The sequence below is a fragment of the Cygnus olor genome, chromosome 14 (assembly GCF_009769625.2).
Source record: "Cygnus olor isolate bCygOlo1 chromosome 14, bCygOlo1.pri.v2, whole genome shotgun sequence".
NCBI lineage: Eukaryota > Metazoa > Chordata > Aves > Anseriformes > Anatidae > Cygnus > Cygnus olor.
The window spans coordinates 18,389,032-18,410,307 of record NC_049182.1 but is presented as its reverse complement, the minus strand read 5'-3'; the positions used below and the strand labels follow the sequence as shown (position 1 = coordinate 18,410,307).

Below are 21,276 nucleotides of genomic sequence, written 5' to 3'. Positions count from 1 at the left end.
TCATCTATCTGATCCTGTTTTGTACCACAATAAATCAAACAGGTTATTTAGAAACCTAACCACTTCTAACTGCCGAGAGATGGGATGCTGAGCTGGGCTGATGCTTCCTAGGGAAGAGGGGAGCGGAAAAGGAGCAGAAGGTTCTTTAATTTGCAGATTATTTACACAGTGGAGCATAATGGCTCCCTCACAGCAGCTGCAACCTATTACATCATGCTGCTACCACATCTGAACACTAATCCTGCACACTAAAAATCCTCCTGTGTTTGATAATGCCAGTGTAGTAGCTTAGCTGTTTTCAAAGACAAACAAAAAAGATCAGTTATTTGTAATTAAGTCAACTAGGAAAAAAAAATAAAAATAGGCTTAGTTCATTTTTCTTTCAGATTTGAACTATTCACAGAGAGAGCCTTAGAAACATACACACCTAAGTTTACCTTCAGTCCCTCAAGACACTTCCACATACTGATATTTTTCAGCTATAAAAATATCTTAGGGTAAATCTTATCTCTGTGAATTCAAAGCGAAAGTAGGAACAACAATAAAAGATTTTAATTACTGTCTAGCATCATTACATTTTTTCCTCCTATAATTAGAAACTAATGAGAAGTGGAACACATTCTGTCAAATGAACTGAGAAAACAGCACTTCAAGTGGAACAAGTGGCCAAGGACCAAAAAAAAATCAGAACTGTTGGGCAGAAAGTCATGTCATACATAAAGAAATTTCATTTGCTTGGATAGCTATAATGATTCATCTCATTTTACAGGAGTTTCATCAGCTGGGGTTGTCATTTCGCACAAATGCAAACTAATTTCAGCTCCCCTTCCCCCTGGTCCTGGAGGAAATCAAGGTGTTTGACGTCAGATGCATTCACAGACATACACATTACTCTTTAAAAACAGAGAAAAACAAACAAACAAACAAAACAGGGGATCTCCTTCTGCCCTCCATCCTGCTGTTCAATGTAGTTAGGATTCATCCTTTGGAATATAAATTGGAAACCAGGCTTGCAGCTATCTGAAACCCAGAGATAATCTTATATAAATGGACTACAGTACAAGCTTTGTGAAAGTCTTAATGTTGTTTTACCCCATTACATAATCAAGCTATAATCGTAGATTAGAAATGGATATTTAGAATTGGGATGGAAGTCACTTAGTACAGCTGCCGTGTTGGATCAGTGATGACCATGAATCGCCTTGTCCTTTACATAACACCCAGGCAGAGCAACCGCCAGCAGTCAGGTAGAGAATGAGACTGCTTCTGAGTGCTTCAAGACTACTGCAAGCAAATATCTACAATGCCATGTCAGATTTTCTTTCTTTCTTCCTTTGCCCCACAGGCTAAACATTCAAGGTATTTTATTTCACATCATGACTTCCTGTGACACAATACTGGTATTTCACTGTTAAACCTCAGAGGGAAAGAGAATGTTTTGAAAAGAGACTTAATTATTTTTTGAAGCTGTCTGGCACTTATGCAGTCCAAAAATGAGTCAATGAAAGGACAAAAACTGTGAAGTAAAGTAACAATGAAAAAGGTATCTGGCAAAGGATGAGATAATGAGAAGGTGTCATGGTCAGATATCTAGGGTACAGTGTCTGACTGTGCCTTTTCCCCAGAGTCTCTTCTTTCTGGCTGTGGACACTGATAAAACTCATAAATATCTGCTTACAATCAGCACTGTGATTAAATTTGTCTTATCTTGCTGAAAATTCATTTATGTGACACTGTGATCAAAGACTTTGGCCCAAATGATTTTACTATGACATACGTAAAAACATACCGCAAGGAGAAGCTAATGTCAGCATCTCCTCATGTGACAAATGACCAATTTTAGAAGTTCTATTTCATTAGTACTGAACTAGGCAGACCTAAGAACATCCTGATCCAGTGGAAAGAAAAAAACATCAAAATGTGTCATTTTAGATGTTATACAAGAGAGTCATTTGTGTAGGTTAAATCTGAATACTCATAGAAAATTGTGTGTTCAGAAAGGAATACTATGTTTTCCTTATATCACCGTAACAGTGCAAGACATATCATTGAATTGCAGTTTCAGGCTGACTTGCTACCCTCAACCAAAACAAAAAATGCCAGAAAGTATTCCAAACACAGGCTCTGTCAAGGCAAGAAAAGAGATGGGGACAAAAGCCAAGTGAAGATGAATCAGAACACGTACACCAATCTTAAACTATTTACATGATTTTTCATCCAAGATTAGAGCTCTATTGTACAGCCCACAGTCTGACATGGGTTTGAATTTTGATCTTTCAAATACATCACAATATGAGTGACCTTCCCTTGCGTCTTTTTTACTGAGATTGATTCAGAGTGAGAGCTTACCTAGAGTGCTGCTGGCAAGAAGTTTACAACTACAACTCCTAGCTTAAAGGAGGTATATATAGAACTGTTACTTTTTTAATGGTATTTCCATGTACCATGACTATAAACAAGAAAACACGTCTTTTCCATTAAACTACATTTTATCTGTTCTTTCTTAAACAAACAAAACCAAACAAAAACGAAACAGTGTTAGCTGTGATCTCCACCGAACAGAAAATGAGACCTTTGGCCATGTTAACAGTGAGAGAGAGAGAGAGAGAACAGTGATGTTTCTATTAGTTATTTATGAGCAAAACAAAATAAATTCTGCTGCCATGGATGTTCTTCATTAACAATTTATGCAGTTTAAACTCATTATGTGTAGCACAAAGGTGATATTACTTTGCTAATATTTCTATCATACAAGAATTAGTTATATTCTTATAAGTGCTCCTGTATTAATATAGCCATAGAAGTCAGGCCATTCGAGTGGCCATATAAATCAATATGAGGAATAATCATAGAAAATTTTAAGATTCAGTTTTCCACTGGCAGACTTACAATCGTTGCTCATTTCCATTCTGAGGTGACAGTGCCCTCCTGTGGCACGATTTTTTTCGTTTGCATTTTTCCTATATACAGTCCATCCAGAAAGATGAACTAAAAAGGGTTTTCCATATATAACAAGTCATGTATTTATGTACTCGTTTATATAAGTTAACTGAGAAAAGGTTCCATTTCTATCTATATTTTCATATGGTTTCCCAAACAAATTTTTTACAGGTTCTTGCTCTTTTCTATTTGGTTTCTATTCAAATTAAGAAGAGAAAAAAAAAAAACAGTGGAAATCTGGACAGCTGGTGTAAGTCTGGGTCTGTATGCACCATGTGGCTGCTATTGGCTGCATGAACAAAATCGTGCCTGTTACTTACTACATAAACAGTGACTTATGTTAAATCCCAGTTGCCAGTAATTTGATCAGACCTTAAAGAACAAATTATGGCCTATATGAAAAATTCTGGGAGATTTTGGCTCATAATACCACTGTCTTTTCTGTCTTTTTTTTTTTTTTTTTTTTTAATAAAAAGTTTCAAAATGCACCTGGAAGAGGAAGAGTTCAAATTTTTAAGAGACATTATAAAGCTACTTGGTAGAATTTTTTCTGCCAGTTACTGATTCATCATCAATATTCTGGTATAGAATTTGTTTTCTCCACAGATTCTTACATTTCATGCAAGGATGAAAAGTGCTAAATTACAAATATTATTAGAATTACTAAAACAGAGCTATATTTTCATAAAATTATACACAGGCAAAAATATTCAATGTAGTCGAATACTCCAGGAAACTCATTTTCAGACCCTGGGATAGAATACCTCTAGTTCTTGGGGCAGAAGAGCTCTTCTACTGCAGAGTCAGCATGAGGCAAGGACCTCATGCTCTATATGCTTTCAGCACTCAGAGAATTTCTGGAGATTTCAGGTATTGCACTGTCTAAAGGAACAAATAAGGTTTGAGAAGGAAAGAGACATTTCATTGTGTGAGCATCCATCTGTTTTTGGTGTGCTCTTCAAGGTAGCACGAAGCCTGGTACGAAACAGAGGTAGCATGGAGCTAGACAAAACTAGGTGTTATAACTTCTCAAAGAACTTCCTATGTCTGTGAACACATTTGTTGTTTTCCAAACTGTTAACTTAGCCATGAAGCATTTTCACAGAAATGCCAACATATAAAAAAGCCAGCCCTTTGCCTAATTGAATTTCCCTGTTGCAAACTCCATATGTTTAACAGAAATGAAACATTCAATTTTCTCCACTCCAAAACTGACTATGAGAATGAATTGACACATACGAATAACTTGGTCAGGTGGCCAATATAAAATTTCTGAAGCTTTTCTGCATTTCTTTTTATAATATAAAACTAGTGGTGTTTTAAACAAGAGAAAACAGAATCTTATAATAGTAAGGGTGAGATGATCTGGGCTGTAAGTGTTGCTACCTGAACTATAATTAAGGCACCAATTTCCTGGGATGTTAGAAAGCTGTTCTTTTCTCTACCATTTGTACTAGCTTCCAAATCACTTCTGAGCACAAATTAGAGACTTGTTTCCCCAGTACCTCACACTTTGCACAGTCACTTAAACAGGCATAAAGAGAGTACTAATAGGTATAATTTCCCATTTGCTTTGCACAGGTATAAGCAATTCCACAACCAGGATGCAGTGAAGGATCACACCCACTGTGCTGATTAAATCAGCCAAGTGCAGCGTATGCCCCCCCAGCTACGCTTCCTGGCACGACTAATTCCTTCTATTGAACCTTTGGGACTTAGGCCAGGATGTATGCACAGATGGTTCCTCAAATCATGAATTCACTTCCCCTAATGTCTAACAGAGCCTGAATCAAGTATTCAAATCACCGTATCACACAAGTATATGGAAGGAAGAGCTTAAAGTTCTCAGACTGCTTTGAGACTGTATAAATTAGAATGGTACAAGGCCCTTTGAAATATAACCTTTTGTAAGGGCTTACTAAGGTCGTAATCACTGATACTGATGTTATGCATCTCCCTTTCAAACTATATCCTACTGTAGATGTGATTTAAGGTCCATGCACTTTCTCTACATGTAACAAGGATTATTGCCAAGAGAAATCTTCAGCTTCCCATTCAGAATAGCAGCATGAGGAGGCTGTGCCTCAAGTCAGAATCCTGCCCTGCGTCTCCTGATCTGAACATAATCAGCAGGAATATGCATTTAGTAGAAAATATGATATGAGTATTTATACATGCATATAAGTATGATCTGAATACTGTTTTCCCAAGGGACTGCATTCTGGTTTAAAAATTCAAATACATGTTACTGAAGAAATTGCTCAACTGATTAGCATACCTTCAGACTATGCCTATCTATCTGCATGTACTCACACAGATGAATAGAGGATATATGCATATTCATGTGGAGGGTAGGGGAACAATGTCTAAATATATGAAGGATGACTTTTTATGCTCTTCAGCATAAGATTATTTTTTCCAAGGGCAATAGAGTGTTTCTCAAAAAAAAAAAAAAAAAAAAAAAGGAAAAAAAAAAAGCTACCTATTTTCTAGACATATACAATGATGTATATACATCATAAAATGGGAAGGATGATAAGATCTCTAGTGAAAGGCTAAATCCATAATTTTCTAATTAGGGTGCCAAATGTTAAGTACTTGGTTATGCTGTGTTACCAAGATACTGTCAGGTTGCATTATCAGTCATTTCTAGAAAAGTCCGAAAGTTTATCAGTCCTCCAAACAGCAATCTGGCAGTCTGAGAACCTCTCTTGCTGCGGCAGAAAAAATTGAATAAACAAGAGCCACAGCTCAGGGAAAGAGGATGAAGTAATAATGAAAAAAATATCAATTTACCAAATGAGGGCTAGTGAAAAACACTGTGCTAAGTATCAACTCTGGTCAGTTTTGACTAAAATAGAGTCTTAGCTTGACAGCTTCATGTAGGCACCATACCAGGAGTGAAAATGACCTCAGGCACAGAGACAACCTGAAAATAACAACGAGCATTTAAATTGGTCCCAGGTGAAGAGCAGAGAAGACCATGAATAAAGTCAGAAAAGAGCAAAGTTGGATAAAAACATGGCTGGGGCAAGATTCCATTATAAGAGATAATGGTTTTAACTCATGACAAGTGGGATTAAAGCAATGTACTGCCAAGTCCATGTTCCACAGAGGACTCAATACACTTTACCATGTGTTCTACGACAACTGGTATTAGGTGATAAATTGCATGTCTTTGGTCTTGCATTAATTTGTGTGCTTCTATAGCGTTACATATTTTATTATTGCCAGAATGATTGTCTTATTCAAAACCGTGTAGCATCTAGAAGGCCTGCTGTTACACCATTACATCACCTGCATAAACTAGGCAACACCTAACACCATGATTCTCTGGAGCATCCCACCACTTACTCCTGTTTTCCTTATTGCTTTATTTACAATTAGTTTAATATTAGTTAAAGGCTAGAAGATATATTCAGTACATTAAAGAACTACTGCATTGCCTCATCATGGCATTTCCTGTCATATGCTCGTTATTGAGAAAAATCATCAGCACATCCAACTTCCCAAAATCCTAACCAAGCAAGGTAAGGAATAAATAAAATTCCTCTGTGGTATTAACATTATTCCTTTCTTTAGTAAGATTCTCTGAAATAGCGGAATTTACTCCACAACACAACAATGTTTGCAGCTCCAGCAGGCTTTCAGATTAGAAAGCAAGATTTAATTGAAAAGAATTTACATATCGTTAAATGCTTCTTCAGACTGGTCACCTCCATGCTGCCTGGCAAGTTATACCGGACACTGAGGTTCTGAGTTCCTCTGATTTTACTTCTCCATTCATAGATATATTAAAGCCTATTAGAGTATCTATGAGTTCTTTTGATTCCTTGAGCTTTCACTAAAATGTTTCAGATTCTACGAGGTATAAGAAATAAGGTCTGTAAGAATAATTCTGTGGGCTTTCTCTACAATTTCCAGGAGCTGATAAAAAAACATTTCCTGTGCATATCATTCTGGAGTGGTTTGTTGTTTTTTTTTTTGGTGGTGGTGGGTTCTTATTGTTGTTTGTTTTACTTTTGCATCCATTAGGAAGCAAAGTCCTTCCATAAAAGTAACTGCAATGACATTAGTGAGAGATGAACAAAATCTAGAACAATTGCATTACTTTTAACTTTTGGAACATTTTAGTAGAGATATACTATTTCTAAACATAATTGGTTAAGAAGTCCAGTGTTTAAAAACAAAATAAACAAAAAATAAAAATAAAAAAAGCAGTGGGAATTGTGTTCATTTATATGCAAAACATTTCCACCTGGACTGTCTCCAATTTGTGTAGCAAATGCTCTGTCAGGACACTGCTGTTGCTCTGTGTAAACGGATTGTCCTCACAGAATCACAGAATATTAGGGACTGGAAGCATGTCATTGAGCTAATAGAGAATTCAAAGTAATGTCTCACTGCTGCTGAATGGACCAAGGCCTTTACAAGTTAGTTAGCATTTTAAAGCTCTTATGTTTTATATTTTGAAAAAAATATATATATATATTTTAAAATAATATATAAAAGGTTGTAAAATATTACTCTGATAGCTTAACTATGCAAAAACACTACTTGTATTAAGGGAAAAATCCAAACAAACCTCCATGGAGCCAAGATAATCTGCATAAGGTTTTCTAGAGAAAACATGGTAAAACAGTGTTTGTGAAAATGGTCTATAAAATGGAAGGACTGAAGCTACTCTCTCTCTCTGTATACATATGTGTATTTGTGTGTTATTCACACCAGCATTTGACTGGAGTTGCATACAGTGTTACTGAACATGGAAGGTCTACATAAGCCTTCGCAGAACACCCTGGTCTATGTCAGCTGGATTTATCTGCTGAATTTTTCAGCACAGGTTTCAGCTGAGTTTTGGATGTGGCTATAACACCTCTGAGCGGCAGCTTTGGCTTCTGTAATAGATCCTGATATTTTCTATTCTTTTGAGGAAAAGATTCTACAAGGCAAGAGTGCTTAAAACCACCAAAAAGACCTGTCCAAGTACAAGACAAAAAATATGGACAAAATATAGGAAAGAAGTAGTTACCTAGGATCCAATATATCTGCTCAGCTACTCCACAAGACGGTCTATAGCATTTACAACTTGAGAAAAAGAAGTAAAAGCAGAGAGAAAACAGCCAAATTTTATTTCAATGCTGAGCTTATCTTTTGTAAATTTTTACATTCTCATATATGTTTGGGTTTATATTTCCCATTTTTCTTCTGGTACTTCTTTGTCTCATTAAAGTAACATAACAACACTGCACATGAAAACGGCCTTTTCTTTGAGACTTTGCTTTGAAGTAATACAATTACTACTTTGAGTTATCTCTACCATAATATACCTGGAAGAAATAATACCATACAAATTTGAAATACCAATTATTAAAATTGCATATATGAAGGTGAATGAATAAAAATTAATTCCCCAAATTAATGAAATAGTCACTTTCTAGGAAATTAACAGATGACCTACAGAGATGAAGAATGATTCTGGCTTCAGTTTTATGGCTGAAGTTTATTGTACATGAAGGACAAACACAAGATTATCTGTGAATTAAGGGGATAATCAGACAACACCTAATTGTTAAAGCTGGTTGCTTATATTCAACCAGATTGCCTTGTAAATCACACATACACCATTTGCTTTTTTAAGTTTCTGATTTTCTTATAATAATGACAAATTATAAACCAGTTAATCCCTGGGATAGGGACATTCACTCTGAAAAGAAAAAAAAAAAAAAAAAAAAAAAGCACCACCTGAAAAATGAGCTCTGAAGTTTCTTCTGTGACTAGATTTAAAGGGATTATTCTGGGGAAATAAAAATTTTAATTATGCCTGAAAACAGAAAACTCACTGTTAAGTAATGGTACTGATCTAAGCAGAATACACGTTATCCACAGAGTCTCTTTGATATCTGTGGAAAAGTATCTTATTCTGGATTTATAAATCCTATTCTGTTTCAGTTCAAGACTTCTCTCTGGACTGTTTTTCACAGAATTGCAATGAAGTTTTTTGCAGCCTGGGGTTTTGCAATTCTTTTGCAATCAAGATTTCCCAGGAGTGCTGTATTCTGAAGAAAAGATGAGATCTAAGGTGTTTTTTTTAGTTTAGAAGAAATACATCAAAACCTGAAGCATTGCTTTAATCCTGAATCCAGATGTAATTTATTTAATAGTTTGACAGGGAAAAAGAAACAGAATAGAATCACAAAGCTATTGAATGCTTGAATGCAAATTATGTGGTATGCACACCAGAGTAATATATAGCCTGCCTTTTTGGGTACTTTTTGGGCAAACATGGGTTCCAATCCTCTTAGAGGAGATAGTACAAAAGAAGATCTGCAGGCAAATCAAAAATTAATTACTGAGACAACCTTGCCCTGAAAAATAGTTGAGACTTGAATAATTTAGAAAGTACATCTGAAAGCATGCATTATTTGAGAGCAGAGCTGAGAGTATGCTAACAGGGACAGGATGGTGACTGGTGTGCTGGACCACCAGCAGTCAGTCAGTTGCTGCAAGAGGACCATCCAGGCATCTCCATGTTATGATGAGTGACATGGTAAGGAAGAAGCCTGCTGTGCTGTGTATGCAAGGGAGATTACCCTTGCAATCTGACATTGTAGTTACATGTATGACTTACATATACTTCAGACATAGAATAGGAAAGCCCTACCTAGCACCTAGAAATTCTATGACTTGTTTTTAAACGTATTATCCTATCTCAATATGTGTTTATTTTACAGGAGACTATGTAGTCATGTCTGTTTACTTTAACCTGAGCAGGAGAATGGGTTATTTCACTATTCAGACCTACATTCCCTGCACGCTTATCGTTGTGCTGTCTTGGGTCTCTTTCTGGATTAACAAGGATGCAGTTCCAGCCAGAACATCACTGGGTGAGTTGTTTTACCTTCCTGCTTTTGTTCAAGCATTATGATGTTCAGTTAACACCTCTATAGAGGTTTCTAAATGTAAGAGAAAAGACAGTTTTTCACAAATTCTCATCATTTAGAGAGATGTAATCATTTCCAAGGAACAACAGCTTAAAGCATATTTCTCTCTCTTCCATTTTACTATGGCAGACCCTAGCTAGAAGTATTGTAGATTGCCTCTAATAAAAGCTTTTGCCCCTTTTCTGATAACAGTAGTATTTTATAAACACCAAAACATTTCTGGATTAGGCACAACAATGCATTAGTTTTATTTGCTCTACTTCTATATCATAGTGGCTAGCAATACAAATAAAATAAATGCCAAGAATGAAACAATCTTTCTGTGTGACAGTTGAAAGAAGGAGTGTAATACCTGACTTCTACTTCAGGGACCAAAAGTCAAATGTAGCCTTCAGACCACAAAATCTACTGAATTTGGTGGTATCTAAAATCCTATACATGTAAATGTGACATGCAATTAATCAGAATTAGCAGTTTCTACACAGTTAGCATACTGTTGCACAAATAAACTAAGAGCTACCAAATTCACTTGCTTGTACAAATCAGCTGGATCTGTAAGAACTAACAACGTGGAAACCTGACTGTGAAGACAGGTAGAAACACTCGATTTTCTACTTCTCAATTAAAGTCACGCAAATAAAAGTCATTTTAGTTTTTCCTTTTGCAGTTATATTTTTTCACAGAAATGCAGCAAAGAGCACTGGATTAAAAAATTAAGGATAGCATTTTGCTTAAAGAGCTCCCTTGAAAGAACCAGAGGAATAGAGAAGCAGTGGCCCCCATAACAAAAATGTTTTAAATGTTTTATTGCCTTTTCACACTAAAACAAGGTCATAAAATCAGCTTTAAAAAAGTAGATAATTAATAAATGCATTCAGCTCTTTTTGTTTGTTTGTTTAGATGTACAATACAGATTGGTCACTGTTGAGAACTAGTCTATTCATACCTCTGAGGAGGTGAAGTCAGTGGTTATGAAATTTGCCCTAAAAAATGTGATGGATTTTAAATGTTCTGATGCATTTTTAATGCTCTTCTCATGACAGTACAGGGAATAATGTTCTGAAAGGAGAAGGGAAGGTGAGGCATATCATTGTAGCTCTCAGTTATAGACTACAATCACTTACAAAGGCCAGAAGAAACACTCCTCTGGCACTGCAAGAAATCTGACCTCACAGCATGGCAGTTACAAAGAGCCCTGAGAGACTCTCCCATCCAGCTTTATTTACAAATCACTTAAATAACCAGCAGCAAAGAATGTGTGTGGGAATTTGTGGCTAGCATCTTTTGCGAACATTTAGAATGCATTTGAATGAGGAGAAAGGAAACAGTCCTCTTTCTTTATGTGGCACATATGCAGATATATACACAACCTCTCCTAAATTTTCATCTTGGTTACAAGCTTTCTTGAGAATTTTCATGAATTTCTCTCTCATATAATGGCTGTAAATGTGTTTCTTACTGGCACTGTTACCATTACCAATATCAATTCAATAAATGAAACTTAACCTGACAGCATGGAAAGTTTTAGATGGGCCTTGAGAATACAATGAAGAATGAACTGAAGTGATAGACCTATTTCCATTCTCTGCTCTGACTTCTCACTCTGACAGAAGTTCTCTTCTCTCTAAGTAGACAAGTACACAAACCCTAAAACTCAATTTCTCAGTTAAAAATAAACTAATGATGCCTAAAACCTAAACTACATAAACTCCATAAATAAATAAATAAATAAAATACATTCTTAGAACCAGAATCCAACTAATGAACGTATTTTGCAGGGCAGCACTCTCAGTGACTATGCAAAAATGATTCACACTCCCTGTTAATCCTTGAAGCTCTCAGTTGTATCCACATTTCACTGCTTGGGATGTGCTGTTTGACATTTTTGCTGTATGTCAGAACTCCAGGCATCCTTCAGAAACAGTCAGAGACAACTGGCAAAGTTGTTTTGTTACAGGAAGTAATAACATTTCTGTTGTTTTCTGTCTATTTACCAGGCATTACAACTGTCCTGACAATGACCACCTTAAGTACAATTGCTCGTAAATCTCTTCCAAAAGTCTCCTATGTGACGGCAATGGATCTTTTTGTATCAGTCTGCTTTATTTTTGTTTTCTCTGCGCTGGTGGAATATGGAACTTTGCACTACTTCGTCAGCAACAGAAAGCCAAGCAAGGATAAAGACAAAAAGAAGAAAAATCCAGTATGTATCTTTTTACCAGCAAGGTATAAAATTCAACTAGGTTTACATCCCTCCTCACACCTGTACTTTCATCTGAGAGTTTGCTATTATATATATACTCTTCTTTTGTACTATTATGAATAAAAACATTCACCTTGATAATTAAAAGCTCATATATTAGTTGTATGGATGCCAGAGAAACTAATTTCTTAGAATAAGGGCCCTTTTAGCCAAATTGTTCTGCAAATCACAACTATCCCCAAAACCCTTATTTATGTTATAGAAAGAGCTCTTGCTATGACCTTTATGGAAGAACTGTCAGCTTCTCTGTTTTAACTTTAGTAATATTCTCTGCCATTAACTTATGTCTGTCTTATTGATGTGATTCTGTTTTTCTTATTATCAGGACTACATTTAATCTTTTATATTCAACCTATGGACTGTGCTTTTTTCTAATTCCCCCTTTAGCATCTGTTTCCTTTTAATTGTTTCCTTATCTTCTTTTTCTTGTATTTTCTCCCTTCTTCATCTATTTCTCTCTCTTTGAAGGTGATTTGGCAACAGTTTGCAATGTTACTTATACTTTTTTTTTTATTGTGTAGCATGCACCCAAATAATAGCCACAGCGAAAAAAAAATCCTGGAAATACCCTCAGTAGAGGTCTGGGATCTTTCCCAGATAGGTAGAAATATGTGCTTGTCTTGTCCGGAACAGACTTCAACCCATTGCAAAAGGGAAGAAAAGTGTGTTGTCTAGAACCTGTGAGGTGAAAAGAATTAGTGTAAAATACTAGAGGGAATAAAAAGTAACCCAATCTTCTTCAAAGAAGCCAAATATGCCTCTGCAAAATGTGAAGGACACAATAGTTTTATATTAATTAAGAATATTTTCAAACATCTAGGGAAAAAATGAAACCACTTGGATTTGCTTTGCTAAAATCTTCAAGGACTTAAGATATTCTCTCAGTTATAATATATAGCAAATATAAATAAATACAACAAAATGTATTAAAATCCCTTTTATTACACGTTATTTTTATAATTTCACCCCTAGAAGCTTTTTGAGAAAGTCGCTAAAAAAAGAATAGCAGATGTACACTGTAGTGGATAAATAGTCAGCAAAACATCCCTAATGGAAGAATTTTCACCTTCCTTTCAATTTGGATTTCATCATAGGCTCTCTTTTGGTCAAAAGAAATAAGCACTTCTGGAGGGTGACACATTCTGGCCTGGCTCAGGTTGAAATAAGTTGCTGTTCGTGTGCACCTATGTTTTCCATATGCAAAAGAGCAAAGATTAACTCAAAATGAGTTGAGTTAGAGATTGTTCTTTACATTACTTATCTGTGACCATCTAGGGACAAACAGAAATATAACAGATGCCCAAATCCTAAACCAAGAGTCTAGAAATCTTAAGAGTAGAGTCTTCAGCACCCAGTCTGCAGGTAAAGAGATTTTCTTCTAAAACTTACATTCATAAATTGTGATCAGTTTCCTCTTTTAAAACAGTTCAGCATAAAAGATTGGAATCTACCGGGAATATGAAAAGATCAACTGAAGTTTGATGTTCTGTCTTTGGCCCAGATGTAGCTACGAGTCAGTGACAAGACAAAAATGTGGGGTTTTATATCATAGATACTTGTTGAAATGGCTATTACCCCAACCTTTCTACAAATTTAGTTCTTTTTGACTATGTTTTAGAAACATATTTTTAATTTACATTTTTTTTCTCTTTCTTTCTTTTCTTTCTTTCTTTAATTTAAAACAAAATCCTCTGATTCTCTTTTCTGTCTACAAAATGAAAGCTTCTTCGGATGTTTTCCTTCAAGGTATAAAGTTTTTTGGAATGGAAATTCACTGCATGCAACTGCTGAATTTAACTATTAGAGCTTACATGAGAGTGCTATTGTTTGTTTGTTTGTTTTTAAGTAGACATCCATTCTACTCAAGGCAACTTCCTAGTTAAGTAGAATGATTATGTATTTCTAAATAATATGTAGAGTTGATTCAGCAGCCCAAATACTGATTCACTATGGTTTTGAACTTACCCTAAGTTCAAGAGTGACCAACATTATTGGATTGCATGAATTAAGAGAGTTTAATGTGTTGAAAACCTTTCTGCTTGTCTCTTACTCAATTGCCCATGGGATCCAATGCCACCAGCTACACCAGAAACCTGCACTACACCCTTTTAGAACTCAGCTCTGATCCCTCTGTTTAACCTTTGCTATTTAGCTTCAAATTATAAAACCAAATCTGGTCTGATGTTGACCTGAACAAAATTCATTGTCATCATCAAATGCTGTTTCTTATACAAAAAAAAAAAAAAAAGTCAGAGTTTTGAAAGGGTTTAAGATGCATATGTTTATTAATGCTGTCAATGGATCAACACATTCTTAGCAAATTAGCAAATATATCTATGTTCTACATCTAAATCTTACCTTCATTCAGAAATGCAGAGATTTTGTCCAAAAACAAAAACCAAACAAAAAAAAATTAAAGCCAAGAAATTTACATACTCATGGAATCAAATTATTGTAATTTTACCCTAGTATCTATCACCAATAAATTATAAGACTTTTCATACTAGTGTTTACCAACTGCTTAATCATATTTTAAATGTTTAATTTGCTCAATTCATTCCAAATATATGTATATGTATACTTACCACATAAAATCTGGAACACACTGAATCTTCTAGTTGATGAACATTAGTAGATGGTGAACTGCATGTATTCAAACTGCTGGAGAGTCTTATCAAGATTCTCCTAACCTTATTCAAAAGTGAACCTTATTCACTTTTTGCCTTTTTTTTCCATATATATATTTTCCCATGTCTAAACATGAACCAGCCCTATATTAAAAATAATCCTGCATTTCCAATTGATTATTTCAGTGCTGTCCACGTGCAACACCCAAATTGCGTTCATATATCAAGCAGCTATGTAAAGTCTAAAACAAAATCAATTCAAAATACCACCAATTACGTTCCTGAATGTTTACTTCAACCTCTATTGTGTACTTCGGCATTAAAGCTAATCGTCCACAACTGTTAACTTGATATTGATTTGTGCTGCTTTCCTGTAAAATTAAAGTGTATGATGCAACTGATTTTAACAAGTTCAAGGTAATATTACCATTAGAACTTCTTAGCAATTTGCCATGTACCCCACGCAGAACCATCATTCATGTGTTGCCCATCAGTCCGTCTCCCTGTTGGTCTGGTGATAATAACAGAGTCTCTCCCTCCTGCCATCTTTTTCTTTTTTGCCACTTCACCTTAGGCACCTACAATTGACATCCGACCTCGATCAGCTACTATTCAAATGAACAATGCTACACACCTCCAAGAAAGGGACGAAGAATATGGGTATGAGTGTCTCGATGGCAAGGACTGTGCTAGTTTTTTTTGCTGCTTTGAGGATTGTCGAACAGGAGCATGGAGACATGGAAGAATACATATCCGCATTGCCAAAATGGACTCCTATGCCCGCATCTTCTTCCCAACTGCCTTCTGTTTGTTTAACCTGGTGTATTGGGTATCATATCTTTACCTTTAAATGCAAAAGGAAATCAGTGATATGAGCCTTACTCACTGAATTTCTTAGAGAGATGGTTTCCTAAGTCCACTTGAAGTATTTATGACACGCTTTATAGTGGTCTGAATTCTTTAGTGCCATAACCCAGTAAATACCAATCATATCATTTGTCCAGAAATTGCCATCAGGTTGTTGTGAATTAAATGTCCGTTCAACATGTTGAAATAATTCAAAATAAAAATCTTATAAATAGGTAATATACAGCTATACCTGATGGAATAGAGAAACAGAGCAGACAGGGCAAGGGGAGCATGGCAACATCACTTAATAGTTGGCACTGCCATTTCAAACAGAAGTGACAGAGAGAATTCCCAGGTAAAGTACTGTACAGTTTGTTAACATTGGCTATAATTATGCTATAGCTTTATTCTCTGTGGGCTTTTCTTTTTGGAAGAGTCATCTCTCACTTTGAATAGGTATTATTAAGCTAGGAAAGTAACTTCTACTCCCACCAAAATAAAAACAGACCTTTCCCTTTGCCATCCCTTTAAGAGCACATGTACAATGCTGTAAATATTTCAATACCTTGTAGTACATAAAGTCTAGTGCATGCATCTTCTGGGGGCCAAAATAAATGAAACAAAGGTACCATAAAGTATTGTCTTTTATTTTGTGTCTCTGGCTGTGCTATTGTAATTGAAATGTGGATTAAAAACATTTTTCCTTGAAAAATTTCCCCTTTCCCTCATGCATGGAAGATCCAAGCAGACAGCACTTTCATGTAAGACATTAGAGAAGCCTTAAGGATTCAAATAAATAACATGTAGACAAATCTGTATGGCCAATATAATAGCTCATAAAGTGTACTGTACACGCCTGCTGCAGTTGTAGCCTTCATTTTCCATTGATAATGTTGCTATATTTCAACTGAATTTCCAGTAATTATACATTGCAAGATCAGCTTCTAAATTTAATCCATGTGTTTCCATTGTTTTTTCCCATGTTGAACTCTTTGAACTCTATTTTCCTCACACAACGGTTTTTTTCTTTCCTCTTTAATCCAGTCAGGAAATAGCTTTTATTGTAGACATTTTTACATAAGAACTTCAAGTTCGTTTTGAAATATTAGGTTTTATATTATGTATATGCATACAATTCTCTGCCCATTCGTCATTGATCAGCAATAGTTGTTGCTAGTGATGCTTTTCACTCTGTGAGTACCTTTACTAAACAAACCCTAACTCCATAGCTAGCACACAGTTTATAGATAGCCTTGAAAATAAAAGGGAACAAAGAGTGTCTTGGCTACTAAATCATATTTATGCAGTTTATGTGTATTTAAAAAATTCAGCCCACCTGGCTGAATCTTGAAACCCACTTACCCACTGGTTTTCAGAACCAGTATGATGCTCAATTATGCAACCTTAAGCACATGTAAATATTACTGACTTCTTTTATAATTATTGTCAAAGATGTAAAATGTCACCTCCAGAAATGTGGGTTTGCAGATTGAAATGGGAGATATTTAATTATCATTACAGAATTACTAATAGCTAAAATGGAGAAAAAAGTAAGTTTTCCAATGTTTGTATAGTTTTGGAAATAAAAATGTATAAAAAAGGAATAACCTGAACATCAATTGCTCCTTGTCCAATATATTTGAAAACCTTTTAATAAAGGAATTGCACACACCTGTGGACTTTTTCCAATAAAACTGCTGCACTCAACTCCACAGTTTTCTTGTAATTGGTTTGTTAAAATCATGCTTCAAGGACCAGACATCTTGAAGATGCTGGATTCATCAGTTGCCTAAATATAACTGATTATAATCCTCATAACCCTCTGCATTGTCTCATTTTGTAGTCAAATGGCTCACTCATGTAACTTTCATGGTTGGAGACTAAATCTCTGAAAGCATTTTTAAGATTATCTTATTCTTAAAAAAATAAATTAAAAAAAAAAAAGAGTTGGAATCATCCCGAGGAAAAAAAGAGAACTTTTTCCTTCTCCACTTTGAGTGTCTCCATTCCCTGAATGAGTTTCAATCATCTTTCACATGGAAGTGCATTTCAGCTGCTGCCAGAAGGTTCAACGAATAATTATTTTTTTTCAGTGGTCATTGATGTAACAGCTTGCTGTTAGTTCCTTCCATTTAATGAGAGTGGCTGATGTTAAATATGTAAGAATTCAATTTTTACCTGTATCTTTTTCTTGTTACCAAATAGCTTTTATACAGATCAGTATGAGTCTCAGCCTTAATCAGACCTTTAATTTGCTGAGGTCAAGTGCATTTCAGTTAACATTTTTAGATATTTTTTTTCTGTCAAGACCAGTGAAACTAAGGATTCAGTCACTCAAAATCCTTTATACTAGTTCAGCCAGCAGACCGCATGTGCCTGTAGAAGGCTTGAAGCATGGCAGAATTGCACGTAGTACTGAGGAACGAGTGATCGAGGTGGCCTCCTCCTTCCAGAAAGGAAGGAGTTGAGTTAAAAATTACAGAAAAGTATGCCACCCCTGTAGTTAAGAATTTGAGTGACCATTTCTCACCATCTATCACTAGCCGAAGTAGAGCACATAAGCCCTTCCTCATTCATGACCCAACACATCGGCTTCTACCGCTTTGATTTAGGTGATTTTTAATTTCCTCTTGGGGCAGATACATGAGACTCAAAAAGACATTTCATGGCGAAACATGTAGTTACCAGTAAGGACGTGACACCAAAGCACACTGCAATGCTGTCTGAGCAAAAAGTTTTGTGTTGTTATGAACAGAGACTGCATTAGCTATTCAGCACAGAACCAAAAGATGACCCTTGTATTGTAAAGTTAGACTGCCATCAAAGCAACTAAACAGCACGCAAAATACCATTTGGGTATGATAAGGGTTATTATTCAGGATAAAACTGCTCAGAAACTGAACTATAAAGACATTCACACATATTTTTATATATATATTTATATATACTGATATATTATACACATTAACCCATTCCAGCTGCATTCTAGAGAAGAAAGTCCTCACTCAGCAGAATTGTTAAAATGTGTTCATCACACTGCAGACTGCTACTACAGCTCTGGGATATGTCTGTGGATATTCAGATGGTCGTTAAGAGTTTTGTCAAGCATACACTAATGGCAAAATTATTTGTGTTCCAAGAGTATGTAGATGTCCCGACCAAGACAGGGCATTGATATCCCAGTGATTTTGTCATATATGACATAATGACATATCACATCAACAGAGAACACCCTCAAAGCTTTTCTAAATCTTCAAAAATGTATAGTCCTAGGTTTCTACATAAAAAGGTGATATTCAGAGAGAACATAACGCAGCAACAGTTCTCCTGTCATCAAAATGTGGCAACCACAAATGACAGATGATATTTTAACTAGTCAGTATCAAAGAATTTTAGCCTCTGTACAGTACAAAGTGCTAAAGCCTCCTAAAGGTGCTGTTCCCAGCACATGATATACAAACACACACACAAAGTGGTTTTGATTCCTTTTTCAATCCACTCGCCTGCTCAATATACGAGTATTTTATTTCTACCATGTTTTTCCACAGCCACATAAATCTATGTAACATGAATGAACTGGTCAAATATTCTATGTGTAACAGTTACAATGACACATCTATAGCAGCAAATATTTGGCGTACACTGAAGGTACAAATATTTGGACCTCCTTCACACTATGCCCGAAAGCCCTTCAGTCTAAAAACATAGAAAAAGGAAAAAAGAAAGAATAGTTACAAAAAACTCCAGCAAATGAATAACATGGGTAATGGAACAAGAAAGCTTTGTTAACTACACAGATTTTAGTAGCTGGCATCACTGTACATGGAACCAGTAAAAGAATGGGGAAAAACAGAAGAACTATTTTACCACAAAAGCTGGATTTTGTAGGATCATGAAGAAGAGCTGTAAACTGGGATTTGAAAGAGGATAAACAAAGAATTCCAGGTTTGCTGAAGTGTTTCTCATGCAACAGAGGAAAGGCAGGACCAAGTAATGCAGACATTGTGGGAGAAGATGGTAGTTGAGGAATGAAATTAAGGCATGATATGACACAAAAGCTGAGGTCGATATCGAGCTAATGTGCCCTATCAAGCCTGCAGCTGAGGACTGAATTAGAGAAGCAACTGAAAGAATTTACTGAATTAGGTACACTAAGGGACTAAAGAGGCAGCTCAAAGCAACAAGCAGAGAAGAGAAGGTAGGAGGCAATACAATCCACAGAAGGACAGAGTGATTGTGAGGGCCAGAACAATGAAGGCTGCAGTTCTCTGAACCAACTAGAGCATGTTTAGGGGTCAGATTTCGTCTACGTAGATAAAGAATCAGCATTTGTTATTTATGATGTTTTTTCTAAATTTTTTCTAAATTTTTTATAATTTTTTTTTTCATTTTTCTAAATGTTATTTAGAGATGAAAAGGGATGTCCAAGATAAGAACTAGGTGAAGAGTGAAGCCTGTTCATAGGCTTCTGCAGCTGGAAGAAAAAAAGCCTGTTATAAACTAAGGAATACATGGAAGAAAACGTAAAAATAAAGGAGCCATCTAGATGAAACTTAATTAAGGCCCAGGGGAAAAAGTAGCATTTTAAAATGCAAGCGTTGTCTTTCATAAAAAATTTCAATTGCTTTGTAAAGAGAACTCAATTAAATCTTATGAAAAACTTCACAGGTAAATCAGCTTATTATACCCATGAGAGATATATTGTTTCATTTATAAAAATTAAAAGCCAATGTGCCTTTCTTCCTTATTTAGAAGATTTGGACTTGCTACTTCCACATTAGCATGTTTTTCTTTTACATTCAAGATTTACAATGGAAAATATATCCGTTGAATATGTAAAAGAAAGTTCATGACCTTTAAAAGATGTTGAATAACAGACATGAACTAAAAGCTTTGCTTACACACCAGCAAACCCCCTTGAAAAATTCATTTCAGAATGTTGAATTAGTTCAGAAAAATAGATACTAAAAAAGTTTGCTTTTCTCATAGGAAAAATAAAAAGCACAGTATGATAAGACTGGATAAGATTTTCTCATTTCAACTTGCATAAAATTCATATCCTTTATCAAAATGAGAAAAGGGGAAATAAGAAATGAAGAAGCATTAATATAACTTTAATTCAACCAGTATGAAAAACATTAGAAATATTGATCTTCCCAGACACATGCTTTGTGATACTAGCGTATTGAAATCTCTATCTGATGAGATAGAAGTTTTCCTGACATCACTATTTTTCTTTAGAATTTTCTGATGTGCTATAAGCCTAGCTACAGATTCAATCATTTTGCTTTGAGAAGCTTGACCTTAATTTACCTACAACACACACATACAAAAACTTCTCATTTCATTCCTAAAGTGAGACACAAGCACATAGAGACATCTTTCCAGTTAATATTTTTATATGATATCTATAAAAATTGTAGCTTGTGTAATAATCTGTTTGAAAGTCAAATAGACATGCTAAAGGGAATGTAGCCTAGCTGAAGACTGTTGGATTAAAGAGAAAAACAAAACAAAACAAAACAAAACAAAACACAAATTTCTCATGCTTTTGCTAAATAAATATGTGTGCTTGTATTGAAAAGACAATGCACATTCATAGATTCTAAAAATTCAATTCAGTGTTTCCCTTCAAACTAGGAGCCAAAGCCTG

General features: G+C 35.3%; 1 protein-coding gene across 2 annotated transcripts in view; it reads left to right on the top strand.

Annotated features, from left to right (window-relative positions):
* Window positions 1-17,496, top strand: part of GABRG2 (gamma-aminobutyric acid type A receptor subunit gamma2) — a 74,147-nt gene extending 56,651 nt beyond the window's left edge. Inside the window, exons 7-10 of one of the 2 annotated variants that reach the window (XM_040573361.1) lie at window positions 9,675-9,827; window positions 11,882-12,087; window positions 13,870-13,893; window positions 15,349-17,489. In XM_040573361.1, coding sequence (XP_040429295.1) covers window positions 9,675-9,827; window positions 11,882-12,087; window positions 13,870-13,893; window positions 15,349-15,624 — 659 coding nt within the window. In that variant the 3' untranslated portion in view covers window positions 15,625-17,489. Of the gene's footprint in view, window positions 1-9,674; window positions 9,828-11,881; window positions 12,088-13,869; window positions 13,894-15,348 lie in introns of both variants that reach the window. The other variant, XM_040573362.1, reaches the window with a different exon arrangement.
* Window positions 17,497-21,276: the final 3,780 nt, after the last annotated feature.